The following is a 13,162-nucleotide window of genomic DNA, read 5'->3' as shown; positions in this document are numbered from 1 at the left end:
ACATCGGTCAGGTGTTTATAGCAACAACTACCTCAGGGGGGATTTCACAGACACTACTAATCGGTCCAGATGTTATTATTCGGCATCCGTTGGCCTGGGACTGAAATACTTCCCGGGCACTATGATGACATCATCTGTCCTTGGCCTTAAATTGCAAATCTTGACCTTCCTTGGCTGTTTCCTCATCCGGCCTGTTGACAGTCACTATGACTTTGGGGCCTTTGGAGCAGAGGTCAACTAAAAGGTAGACCAAACTAAATCTCAGTGAGACTCTATTGCACTCTGCAGGCCTACAATCATTGCTCAGAGCCGAACCCCGAAGACGAGAATGCACTTGATCCTGCAGTGCCCTCGTTAACCACTAGGCGGCTGCGGTCCACAGTTTGGGAATCCCTGGTCAAAGGTGTCTCTAATGTGCTGTTTGTGTGTGTGTGTGTGTGTGTGTGTGTGTGTGTGTGTGTGTGTGTGTGTGTGTGTGTGTGTGTGTGTGTGTGTGTGTGTGTGTGTGTGTGTGTGTCTCCGTATTCCTGAATGTGTAGCACCTTGCAGCGACATGATCTCTTGATCTCCTCTGGCTTTTGCTTCTCCTCCCCAGGCTTGGCTGGCCGAGATCCACGAGTACGCCCAAGAAGACGTTGTCCTGATGCTGCTGGGAAACAAGGCAAGGCATCATGGGAAAGGCCCTGATCAGAGTCACCCATGTCACTAACAAAAATGGCGATCAAGGATAGTCTGCAGACACTGGTGCCAAGAGGCCGTGTTGTTCCCGCATAAATCACCATCATATATTTTTTTTTTGGTGTAACGTCTTATCAATTGGTGTAATCTAATCGTGGTGCCTTAATGATTATCTTGAAAAGGTTTAATGATACGATACAATACAGACAGACAGTTCGGATTAAGTACTCTGGAGACAATTTCTAGTCATGCTATACATCATCGTGCCTCATGCATCTTAACATAAAGTACATCAGAAAGCATTCTGGGATATTTTGTTGCCGATATCCACCATTTTGAGAGGATTCCTTTATCCACATACATGCCATGTAACCTAGGCTAAAGAAAATGTTGTGGCAGTTTCAAAAACCATGTCGCCCCATAATAATATATAATTTTGATTAATTAACAACGATGACCAAGAAACATAACACATGCTATGGAGCATGTGTCCGTAGCGCCTTGCAAAATGGAGGCGGTCATTGCGATGTGACATGAAGTAAAACCCTGTTACGATCTTTTTGTTTGACCTTCCTCAGTTGCTTTATTTCTTTTTGGGGGCGTACTGGCTGACTGACCAGGGTCCTGAATGAATTGTGTGGGTGCAGGCTATTAGTGCTTACGTTGTCTTTTGTCTGCAGGCTGATTCCACTCACGAGAGAGTGGTGAAGAAGGAGGACGGGGAGAGACTGGCCAAGGTGAGGCTAAAATACGAACACATCAAACACCATCCGGATGTTACTGTTTAAAAGGGCTCTTTGATCGTCTCTCTTTGTAGGGTGCTAGTCTTCGACCTTTGTGTGGCTGGAACAGTTCAACCGTTTTACCTGCTTTTCTTACATGGCGCCTCACCAAGGAGAATTTAAGACATGAATAGTATTTTGGGTGGCGGGTGACAGAATGGAAGAGATTGGGAGATTAAATTAATATCTTCCCTCCTTATATTTCTGAGTTGCCTGTTAGGTTATAGAGAGTCACCTAAGAACATTTTTACCATTTAAAAAATATGTAATAAACAGACGACCAGGAATAGGAAGGAACTGAATGAAATTCAGAAAAAAATTTCCGCAGCCAAGACTGCACACTTCAAAATGATTATTAATCCTCATTTCAATCAAAACCCTCAAAACAATCAAATGTTTGAATGCTCCCCATCTCATTTCACGCCCTGTTCTGTCATTGTCTGAGCTCTGCGACTCTTGATAATTGCAGGGTCTCTGTCACACTTTTCCATCTATTGAACTTGTTGGAAAAGTCATGATATTCAATTATTTCAAAGAATTGTATGTATAGATGTATATTATTACATCATCAGAGTTATATTTATAAAATATGATGATGTTTTACAGGCACTAAAAGTCAGAATGACCCCAAATGATCCCGGTTTGAATCATTTGGATAAGATAAGATAAGATAAGATAGTCCTTTATTAATCCCCCTTGGGAGAAATTCACAGGTGACCAGCAGTACAGTGGGAAAAGAGAAGTGCGAAAAAACAGTATACATACAATACATTTACTAATTGAAAATAAATTATAGTACAAAACTATTTTAATAAGATTAAGATAAAACAAACATACTATATACATGTAACTCTCCGTTTGTAGGTGACCTGTGTGTTAAGTAAATAAATAAGTACGATGAAATACGAGGTATCATATAAAAATAAGTATAAATATAAATATAAATGATCATGTTTGTATCCGAACCCTCGGATACAAACATGAATACAAAGTACGAGCTAAACTGCATCAGAGCCCGAGCCAATACTCCTGTCTGACAGAACTGCTCCATTGCTTCTGCCTGTGGCGTGCAGGAGTTTGGGGTTCCCTTCATGGAGACCAGCGCCCGGTCCGGCCTCAACGTGGAGCTGGCGTTCACCGCACTGGCCAAGTGAGTTCCCGCCGCCTCGTGCCCACTAGAGGTCAAACCGTGGGCGTAGTTTTCAAGATTCAAGTTTCAAGATTCAAGATTCAAGATGGTTTATTGTCAAATGCACAATAATTACAGCAGCAGTCGCTGGCAATGAAATTCTTGAGTCTCAGGCTCCTTCAACAATGCAATATAAAAATAAATAATTAAGAAACACAAACTGGACATGAAATAATTAGAATAAAGCACAAATATAATAATAACAGCTGTAAACGAAAAATAATACAGGGCATGAAATAATTAGGATAAAATAAAAATATAATAATGACTGTAAATTAAATAGAATACTGTACATGGAATATAAAAATGTGAAATAAGAATATTTATGCGTTTCAGGGGAGACACTAGGGGCATGTTCGCTGTTCAAGCTGGCAATGTATTCTGAGGGACACGGTGTTTGAGTAGTAGAGAAGAGTAGTAGAGACTCGCACATCCGAACTAATAGTGCCGGCGCGTCAGAGTGTGTGGAGCAGTGTCACGTCAATATGGAATCAAACTGGAAAACAAGACGTAGTGTTGAGATGAACTGAAACCGTCTCTGTCCTCTGACAAAGCGATACCACAGGTCTGCCAAATCGCCAAGCTGTCCAGTCCTCCGATCTGCCCTAGCCGTGAGAAAACAACTTCCTCTGACATCCCTCCCACCCTGTCCCGTTCCCTCCCGGCCGTCTGTCTGTCTGTCGACGGGCCCGTAGTGGCACTTTCAGAGTTACGAGTGTTACTTTTTGATAAAAAAAGGATTTGTCGTCATTTGTCAGTTAACACTTTCCTAATGTTGTGGACAAGTGCTACATTCTGATGAGTTCAACTATTATTCCACTGCGCTTCAATCCGGTCTAATGACTTCAGAGAGTTCCCTGTCTGAAGTTCTCCTGGGGTCATAGTTCAGGGACCCTGGACCCAGGGGCTGTGGCCGACCCCAAGGCTCAGAGGCCCTGTTGTATTTAAAGCATTAAATGAGTAAATAATTGAAGGCACCTGTGAAGGCACACCACAGCAGGGCTTTGGTGGTTGGCAAACAGTGTTCAGGGTTATCTGATTCAATAGCTTTGAGACCTGGGGTTGCTTATTAAGAACAGTTAATAAGCACAAAGTTGACCCTTTACAACTCTCCAATTGTACTTCTAGTAACCTCAATCCAGACTTTCTCTTTATTGTAATTTGAGACAGAGGAAAGCAATCTACCATTAGTGAAGCCAAGAGAAGCAACTTTAGAAAATATACAAATATTAAACAATATTTGGTAAATGCTGTCATATTGATTCGTTTGTTTTCAACTACTACATTCCTTCCACGTGATCAATAGCTAAAAAGGTGAATAATCGAAAAGATCAGGAATTCAGGGTTCTATTGATCAACTCACAGATTCACCGACTGGGAACCACTCCTCTGTGCCTCAGCTCATTGGCTGAAAGGTTGTGTGATTTCAGAAAGCCCGCCCTAACACTTGAGTGACGTGGGCTGCCCCCTCTCCCGCTGTCCCGCAGGGCGCTCAGGCACCGCTCCAGCTCGGAGGCAAGACGACAAGTTTAAACTGCACGACTACGTCAGCAAGGAGGTGAAGAGCCCCGGCTGCTGCAGGTCCTAGAGGCTCTCCAGCTGCAAGCCCGTCCGTGTGTGTGTGTGTGTGTGTGTGTGTGTGTGTGTGTGTGTGTGTGTGTGTGTGTGTTGTGTGTGTGTGTGTGTGTGTGTGTGTGTGTGTGTGTGTGTGTGTGTGTCAGAGAGAGGTAGACAGAGAGAGTATGAATCTGGGTGACTTATTGTCCTGTTTGTTCTATCCCTGAGGTTGTGTTTGTATCAGAAAGGCGTCACCCTCACACAGGTACAGGACTTCCTTGTGCTGGATTGATTTCTATTTTTCTTTTTCTCCCTCTTCAAAGTCTGTGTTGAATAATATCTCTCTCTTTCTGTCGCTCTCCGTCTCCGTCTCTATCTCTCTCACTCCCCCACTCTCTCACTCCCCCACTCTCTCTCTCTCTCACTCCCCCACTCTCTCTCTCTCTCTCTCTCTCTCTCTCTCTCTCTCTCTCTCTCTCTCTCTCTCTCTCTCTCTCTCTCTCTCTCTCTCTCTCTCTCTCTCTCTCTCTCTCTCTCTCTCTCTCTCTCTCTCTCTCTCTCTCTCTCTCTCTCTCTCTCTCTCTCTCTCTCTCTCTCTCTCTCTCGCAGTGCTTATGCTGGGAGAATGACATTGTTCTTTCCTACCTGTACAGACTTTTTCTCTTCTCTATGTAGATATAATTGTATACTGTTTGATCATTGATTAAGGTTATATCTTGGCATTCATGACATTAATATTTCACAAGTAATTGTTGCCAGTCTAATCAATGATGTCTACACAGTGCTCATGGTCATTTTCCATGGATGGAAGGTGAATGAATCTCCCTGAACATAAATGCCATTGTGTATTTTACCATTCTGTACTTAAATCATTTCATAGACTTCTTGACCAGCATTTGTCTTATTTTAACAAACATTTCCATGACAATGTTTGTATAGTAAAATATGACATTTATTTGATTAGTCTATTTGCATATCAAATACATTTCGGGAAATATCTGTTGGACTGTAGTAGTTTTTAGAGAGTAAAGTAGCGAGAATAGTATTTGGTACATGGCAACTGTAAAATAAACTTGATTTTGCAACTTAATATTTTGGCAAAGCAAACCGGTTTTCATATTATGTGTCCTTAACTTATTCTTTGCTTAATCATTTTTTGGCCACTAACTAACTTATCAACGAAATAGTAAGTGTAGGGTTAGGTTGGGCAAGTGTACAGACTTATATATTTGATTTAGTATATTGTTATTTCTGGGTAATATTTGGAACAGGTCTAAGTGACCTTTAAAGCCTGGCATTATTCATGTCTGAAGGAAAACACAGAGCTTTGGCTTTTTATCCATTTTAATGTTTAAATGGAGCTTGTGACCTTAAGGCATTTCATATAACTGCATATTAAAGCATTAAATATTGAAGAAAAAGTCATTATTGGTTTTGAGATGTTTTATATTAAATGTAGTGAAATTTGGCTAGTTTTACTTTGCCCTGTATTATATATAGGCCTATATATGTATGTATAGATATGTACATATACATAAATATATATGCATGGTATAATGAGTAAACCTCAAGATTGCTTCATGCCATTATTTGCTTATTGTATTAATTGTCTGTTATGACCCTACCCAATAAACATGCATCTCATTTTTTTACGATTTTTTCATTGTAAGGTGCAATGTGCTTCTCTATAATCACTTAATGCTAAATATTTCCCCACTAACTAATACCAACAGTACGTGTTTGTAAATGAGCCGATATCCATCAGAATATTGTCTCATTCTCTGATCGTATTCATTTCAGACGACACTACAATAAAGAGTGTGCAGTTACATGGTCTCGACTTGTTGTCTCTCTGTGGTTCTCTTTGAATTGTATTTGTCACAACAAAGTGAAACACTGTACTTTAAACAGTTTACTTAAAAAACATCTGCATCTACATTTCCGTAGATTTACATTAATGACAAGCCTTACTTGGCACAAACAATGCAAGGAAATGAGGCTCAAGGCAATGTCTCCCTCTGCTGGATAAATAGTTTTATAGCTTGTTACACATTTACAACAAGCCTTATTTGACTGACGTGAAAAGAGTAAAGGTCACGTCACAATAATGTAATATAAATAAAATAATAGCAAAGGCATACACAATGTTTGGTCAGTGCTTCTTGGGTCGATTTAATTACATATGTGCATATGCAATTCATATGTAACTACATGTAAAATGAACATTGTTAAAACGTTATTGATATTTGTGTGTTTGTCTATTGTTAAGTAATAAAGATTCACTCGAATCTCTTCTCAACTCTGGTTCTCATCTTCAATGTCCTCCTCATCTTCTCATGTGATCCTAATCTGTTACCTCTTCTCATCCGTCAGGTCTTCTCCTGTCCTTCTCAGCCGACGCAAACCTCTTTGGCACGTCTAGGATTTGTGCTTAAAGCGAGCCTCGACTGCAGAAACATAGAGAAAGCGTTAAGGAGCACACTAATTCATTAGTGAAATATGCAAAGCGGTATAGACTTTCTAGTCCTTAGGTCTCTGGGGGGCTGTCAACGTTACCTGCGTACTCCTGGGGAAGCATCGGCCTGCTCACCACCCGGTGAAAGACGGTGAGCCAGTCTTTCTGCTCCGCTTCGGTCTCGCAGGCAAAGAGGAACTTCCTGTCGGGGGTTACTATGGTGACTCCAAACCGCCAGTTAAGACCCTGGCAGGGCGAGGAGAGACCGGGAAGAACGAAGTAATTGTTCTCCTTGCTGCCGATGAACACTTCTCCCCGTGCGTTGGCGTCCTAGGAGGACGGAGAAAGATAAATGCTCTCTGATGCTGCTGTCAATCACTAAAGAACATGGGTATGATGATGATGAACTCAGGTAAAAAACAGCTGTACTCAAAGTACGGATGACATGCACTGGTAACGCATGTCTGGCACAGATTCCTTAGTATTTGTGTAAAATGATCTTGTTGTTTCTAAAGGGAACTCATTTGGTCATTTTCTAATTTTCTCTCACACACAAACACATACAGGCACACATCATGTATATTGTTTGTTACTGCTTTTTCTAAATGAATTTGCTATGCTCAATTGGCCGAACATGTATTTCTATTTGTCTTGCACTGTATCTGCAGCAAACAATTATCCCAAGGGTGCGTTCCCTTCAATACCAGGGGATCTTTGAAGTACATTAGCCTCCTGTCATCCAAGGTGAACCATCTCTTCTTGAAGCCCTCTTTGTGCTGAAAGCAAGGAAAGAAGGGAAATTATGGCTCAAGCTTGAATGAAACCAGAATAGGAAATATTCTTGCCCTATTTATATTGAAAAGATACTAAATTCCATCATTTTTTCTCTCGGTATTCTCTTGTGACACCGAAATTTCCTTTTGGGAGTTTTACAAAGTATTAACTTACTTTCTTATTCATTCATCCAAGCTAATCTGTGATCTGCCATTTTTAATATGATCTTAGTTCTTTACCTTTGGGCCCGTCTTCTCCATGTGGCCTTCCTTAATGTAGTTACGTGTTAGCTGTGGTACCAACTGGGCAAAGCACATTAAAGACACAATTAATTACAATTTATTGACTGCGATATAAAGGAATGAGTGAAGCTGTACGAATGAATGAGTGAAGGTGTTTGAATAAATGAGTGAAGGTATGCGATGAATGAGTGAAGGTATGTGTGAATGCATCGGTGAAGGTGTGTGAATGAATGAGTGAAGGTGTGTGAATGAATGAGTGAGGTGTGAATGAATGAGTGAGGTGTGAATGAATGAGTGATGGTGTGTCTATGACTTACGTCACTGATGGAGGCTCCAGGATAGGCCACTTGGAGATAGTGAAACCGAGCTGCTCGAATGGCATTAAACCAGTCGACCATTTCCTGAAGAAATAAAAAGCCTCACAATGTATTCAAGATTGATTTGATTGGTCATAGATAAAAATTGTGATTCATTGTTAGAGCAGAATTTAACAACATTTATTTTAGTTGTAATTGTTTGTTTGTTTGTTTGTTTGTTTGTTTGTTTGTTTGTTTGAAACCACCGGGTAGTTGTCTTATCTATGCAACACATGTTGCATAGATAAGACAGGGTAAACAATACTTCCTGTGATTATAAATAATGTCCAGCAGAGGGCGACATGCACTCCTTATTGGGATCTCAAGGACTTCTGCCTCTAAACCTTCCACCAAACAGAGGGCTATTGTGAATCACCTTGCCGTCCATATGGTAAACAAAGATGTTCCTTGTGCTGTTGTCGTTCAGATAGGTTAACTGCAGCCCATGGGCGTTGCCGATTTTAGTTGGCTGAAAGGTTGCATTGAGGGTATTGATTTTCATCACTGCCTTAGGTTCCTTAGCCTGGGGACGAAAGAGGCAGTAGGAGATGGTGAGGTGAGGGGAGGGAGAGGGAGAGGGAGAGGGAGAGGGAGAGGGAGAGGGAGAGAGAGAGAGAGAGAGAGAGAGAGAGAGAGACTCACATCGTGCTTGTTGTAGTACTTCAGAACACCTTCCCGCTCGGACAGAATGAACTTTCGGCTGAGGTACTGTCCGTTGTCTTTGCCTCGTTTCCATAGTAACCCCTCTCTATAGCCTGCCAAGGGAGAGACAGCAGAGAGCCCCTGTTAAGAAGTTCAAAACAGGGTTCAACCCAAGGAACCGCACACCTTCAGATAATGGTACGAGCCTTTCACCCTATAAAGGATTGACGATTGTTGTGTTTAAACCCAAATAAAAGCTGTAATAGCGCTTCTGGACCATGGTACCATTCAATCAAGCTTTTGAGTTAATTAGTTAGATACTGTGGCTCATAACCAAGGAAAACTAGCTCATGCCAGGGCAAACATTTCCCCTCCTGAAGTATTTCTTTCATCAAGCATTTTGGGAAATTTGTGGTTCAGATAAGAACGTGGCCTAGTTTGTTATTTTACTGTTTAGGTTTACTACCAAATGGCTTTTAACATTTCTCTGGGCTTCCACAAATGTTACTTGTAATGGCAATTGTTCTCGTGGCCGCTACATGTTGTGTCTCGACACTGAACCACAAAGCACCATTATGTTAGACAAAGAGAGAGAGAGAGAGAGAGAGAGAGAGAGAGAGAGAGAGAGAGAGAGAGAGAGAGAGAGAGAGAGAGAGAGAGAGAGAGAGAGAGAGAGAGAGAGAGAGAGAGAGAGAGAGAGAGAGAGAGAGAGAGAGAGAGACGCAAAATGCGTCTCTCTCTCTGTGACAAATTTAAGGGGAATAAACGGCATTGAGCATTTTGCACGCAGATATCTGGAAATTGCACCTAGTAAAACCTAAGATAGCGGAAGGAATTAGTCAAGAAGAGGAACAAAGAATAAAAAGAGAGACCTCACTCAATGACTTCACTTCCACTGCAGATTAACTTGTGGGATCGCACTCTGAATCACACGCCACTACTGTTGTTTCTGGGGCTGCAACTTTAAGCTCATTCATTAATTGGATGATGCATGATTTATAATATCGATGAATCCATTTATAATATCGATTAATCAATTAATCGTTAGGGGATTTTATCGAGTAAAAACAACAGCAAATGCTACTTGATGCTTCGGAATTTCGAATACTTTGATCATTATCAAATTCATACTAGGGTATGTTGCTCTTGCTTGCTTGTCAGATAAAGCCAGAAAAATTGAGGGCATCACTTTGGACAAATTTGGTTAGTTTTTAAGACAGGTTTCCTATGACCAAACCGTGTGACTTTCTGGGACAGGGTTCAGGGATAGGTAGACAGAGTGGTCCAAATTGAAAAGGGTCAACAGTGGAGTTCTCTATCTGGGATGAGATCAGCTGTGCATCCCTGGAATGCTGGGAATGATAAACTGATCATTTGTTGCTCACGGCAGTTAGAGAATAGGGGATATTGTGACCGGGAGACAAAAAAACCCACAGATGGAGCCATGATGAGTCATAGGGGGGGGGGGGCAATTCGCAACTTCTAATATAGAAAAATAAATAAACTTCTAACTAGAAAAAGTTAAAATAAAGGTTTTTCCTCTGCTGATAGGCTTGCCTTTGTGTGTTTTCATGATTTGCGATCAGTATATAAAACGTTTTCAAAAATATATTTTTCCTTTAATCTCATATATTGTTTCAATTTTGTTATTCACACTGTTATGCACACTTTGCTCTGTATTCATGCTGTAATCTCTTGTGTGTGCGTGCATGCGTGTGTGTTGTTACCTGAAGAGTATGGCTCCTGCCTCTCGAGGCAGGCAAACTCGTTCCTCTCATACCTGGCTCTGATCCACTGTTCCCGCAAGAGCCTGTGGAGGCCATTAGAGGAGGCCACATGAATTAATATACCGTAACCTAGGTTTATGAAATCTTTGTTGTGCCATTTCTCGCATGAAAGACACTGTTGCAGTTCCAAACCCCACAACGTCTCCCCTGAATGATACATCATTTAACAAATCATCACTAAAGAATAACCCAAAAGATATATTCAAAACATTATGACTAGCAGTCTCCTGCTACAACCTTTTTCTACAAAGGATGGTAGCTTTGTGGTCACTTGACGGTTAGCTAGATTCCTCTGCAACTTAAGCACAGGAAGTGGGTTGAGATAACTCTCAACACTGATCCTGCGACGACTCAGTCTGCCGTCCAAGAGAAGCAAAATACACTCCATGGCTCAAACATATTGACAGAGAAACAATTATTTTGAACGTCAAACACTGATAACCGTTTGCACCGTTACATTGATGAACATATACGTTACGCTAGTAATGAGAGCATGATGCATAGCAGGTAACAGCAGGTCATGGTCGCCTCATGGTTATCTTCCCATGTCACCCGGCTCAACCGTAGCTACATCACTACCATCGATGATCCTCGGTGTCGGAGGACAGACACCCTCCGTCCCAGCGGACATAATAGCGTGGGAGCGAAGGCGCTCTCCTCACTTACGTGCAGTCTGTGTGCGTGGGTCGGTAGTAAAACGGGGGCACGTTCTGTTCGTACCGGGCCTTCGCCTTGTTGTTGCCTGTGGAGGCCAGGAACTGCAGAGTACGAGGGACAAAAGATCTCGCTTATTAAGTGAATAACACACGCAATGAGCTTCATGTCACAGCAAGGTGTCAGCGTTCAAGCGACACACATTTAAACCACGTTACCTGTATAGACTAATAAGGAAGGCAGAAAACTGTTTATAAACTAAACAGACGGTGCAACACGTAGAAGTGGCAGAATGATAAAGACGTCCAGAGAGATGGATGTGTCTGCGGTTCTTACCTCGGCCTCAGAGTCGCTCCAGGGGTCAAGTAGGACTGACTTGAGTTTGCTAATGTACGTGATGTTTCGGTGGAGGCCTGAACAGCTTTGACAGATGAAGACACCCAGCGTGTAGGAGGCCCAGGTGGGGTCTGTGGGAACACACGCAGAGGCTTATCAAAATGTCGAAAGGCATAAGTGTAACCCATAGCTTTGGGAATGGACCAATAGCGTTCATGGCAGGGGTATACATCAATAGAAAAAAATAAAATAATAATTGATTCATCATTTTGCTATAATTCTATACTCAATGCAATATCACAAGTTTCCAGAACCAATGATGTCTTCCTTAATCTGTGAATTCATCTGGATAGTAATTTATTCATTTTCTGATGATAGACAAAGGATTAATTGACTAATCACTCTTGTGAACGCATAATAAGTAAAAATGCTTAGCCGTCCACCACTGAAAATGTACCTTGTCATTCACTGTCACGGCTACGTACTATCGACCCAGAATGGTGAGGCTACTCTCATCCTACAAACTAAAGTATATGGTCAAAAATAGTTCAAATGCTGATTTTTAAGTAGGCATGAGTTTTCATTCTCCCGAGCTACTGCATGTAGGCCCTATTCGTTTTTCTTAAAGCAAAGCATTATTCATTTTATCAGTAACCCTGAGCAGTTTATATTTCAGGCAACAATCGCTCCAGTCAGTTCTCCCGCTCACATTCACATTCCGTCTGGACGTGATGGTTGTAATAAACACAGTTGTGCAGAAGCCCTAACACCCCATCTAATCGGTATACCTGGAGCTCCACAATCCGCACAGGTTCCATTCCCAGGTTTGTCCAAAAGTTGTTCGAGGAGCTGTCTGTTCTTTTTTTCATCCGTGGATTCCGTAGCCATAGTGCATGTTCTTTCAACCACTTGCTCGGTGTATCTCATACTCCAATACATCTAAAACAAATAATTCGCAGCAAAAACTAACATTGAAAGCATGCCATCGAGTGCATGTTCGTCAGGTTCATCCACCGTCGACGCCGAGACGTCGCCTCTGGTTCTCCTTTAGCGGGCGCGTCTGACTGGAGGGAGTCCAAACGATTCCTTTGGCTAAATCTTTTTTTATATATATATAAAATGAATAAACCTAGTTAGGCTTTAACACAATTGCTTTCATTTCCAACTATAAACCATTTAACGATTTAAACCATTTAAGCCTATTTAAAGTATCATGGCCAGGTTGGTTTTAAGCGCCCTCTGGTGGTGGTGAAGGGTAGGAAAAAGGTGATCCCTCAATGCCTCCAGATGTAAAAAAAAAACCAGAGCTTCCTCTTGGTTATTTTTCTCTTAAATTGGTATCATCTAGTACATTTTATTTTAGAGGAGGGCAATCATTTCAGTACGGTTGCTATCCCACTTTCTGTTTTTGGCTTGCTCTTTTTATTAACTTTTTATTTAAGGAATACCCTGTTAAAAAATCCCCCCCCCAAAAGAAAGAAAAGTAGTATGAACATGTCAATCCTCGTAAGAATCGTGCATAAATCATTGAAATCACTGAATCAGCAAATTGCAAGGAGCCCAAACATAACTACTTTCTCTTATAAAAAATAATGTTGTGAGGATTATAAACAGTTATATTAAAACAATTAGCCGACAATGTGGCTTATCTTGGAATGATGTTATCCTTGCCTGCACTACCTGTATGTTGCATTCATTTTTAATTAGGGA

General features: G+C 41.4%; 3 protein-coding genes across 3 annotated transcripts in view; 1 reads left to right on the top strand and 2 right to left on the bottom strand.

The window, feature by feature from the left end:
- The window catches only part of LOC130403574 (arf-GAP with dual PH domain-containing protein 1-like), a 3,264-nt gene extending 3,078 nt beyond the window's left edge, over positions 1-186 (bottom strand). The window contains exon 1 of the mRNA XM_056607992.1: positions 166-186. Within this exon, the coding sequence (XP_056463967.1) occupies positions 166-186 (21 nt within the window). The remainder of the gene's footprint in view (positions 1-165) is intronic.
- Positions 1-4,237, top strand: part of LOC130403995 (ras-related protein Rab-26) — a 29,051-nt gene extending 24,814 nt beyond the window's left edge. Inside the window, 5 exon segments of the mRNA XM_056608574.1 lie at positions 596-661; positions 1,359-1,415; positions 2,534-2,610; positions 4,137-4,166; positions 4,168-4,237. Of these exon segments, the coding sequence (XP_056464549.1) occupies positions 596-661; positions 1,359-1,415; positions 2,534-2,610; positions 4,137-4,166; positions 4,168-4,237 (300 nt within the window).
- A 720-nt stretch (positions 4,238-4,957) lies between these two features.
- LOC130369959 (arf-GAP with dual PH domain-containing protein 1-like) lies at positions 4,958-12,532 on the bottom strand. The gene is made up of 11 exons (XM_056575588.1): positions 12,241-12,532; positions 11,453-11,583; positions 11,129-11,220; positions 10,403-10,485; positions 8,676-8,788; positions 8,410-8,556; positions 7,995-8,078; positions 7,675-7,737; positions 7,366-7,437; positions 6,763-6,991; positions 4,958-6,653 (listed from the first exon to the last, which is right to left on the bottom strand). Exons 1-11 carry the CDS (start codon positions 12,389-12,391, stop codon positions 6,625-6,627), a joined length of 1,194 nt encoding a protein of 397 aa, XP_056431563.1. The 5' UTR covers positions 12,392-12,532; the 3' UTR covers positions 4,958-6,624.
- Positions 12,533-13,162: the final 630 nt, after the last annotated feature.

The sequence above is a fragment of the Gadus chalcogrammus genome, chromosome 2 (assembly GCF_026213295.1).
Source record: "Gadus chalcogrammus isolate NIFS_2021 chromosome 2, NIFS_Gcha_1.0, whole genome shotgun sequence".
Lineage (NCBI taxonomy): Eukaryota > Metazoa > Chordata > Actinopteri > Gadiformes > Gadidae > Gadus > Gadus chalcogrammus.
The sequence above is the reverse complement of the archived record's forward strand: the minus strand, read 5'-3'. Positions and strand labels throughout refer to the sequence as shown.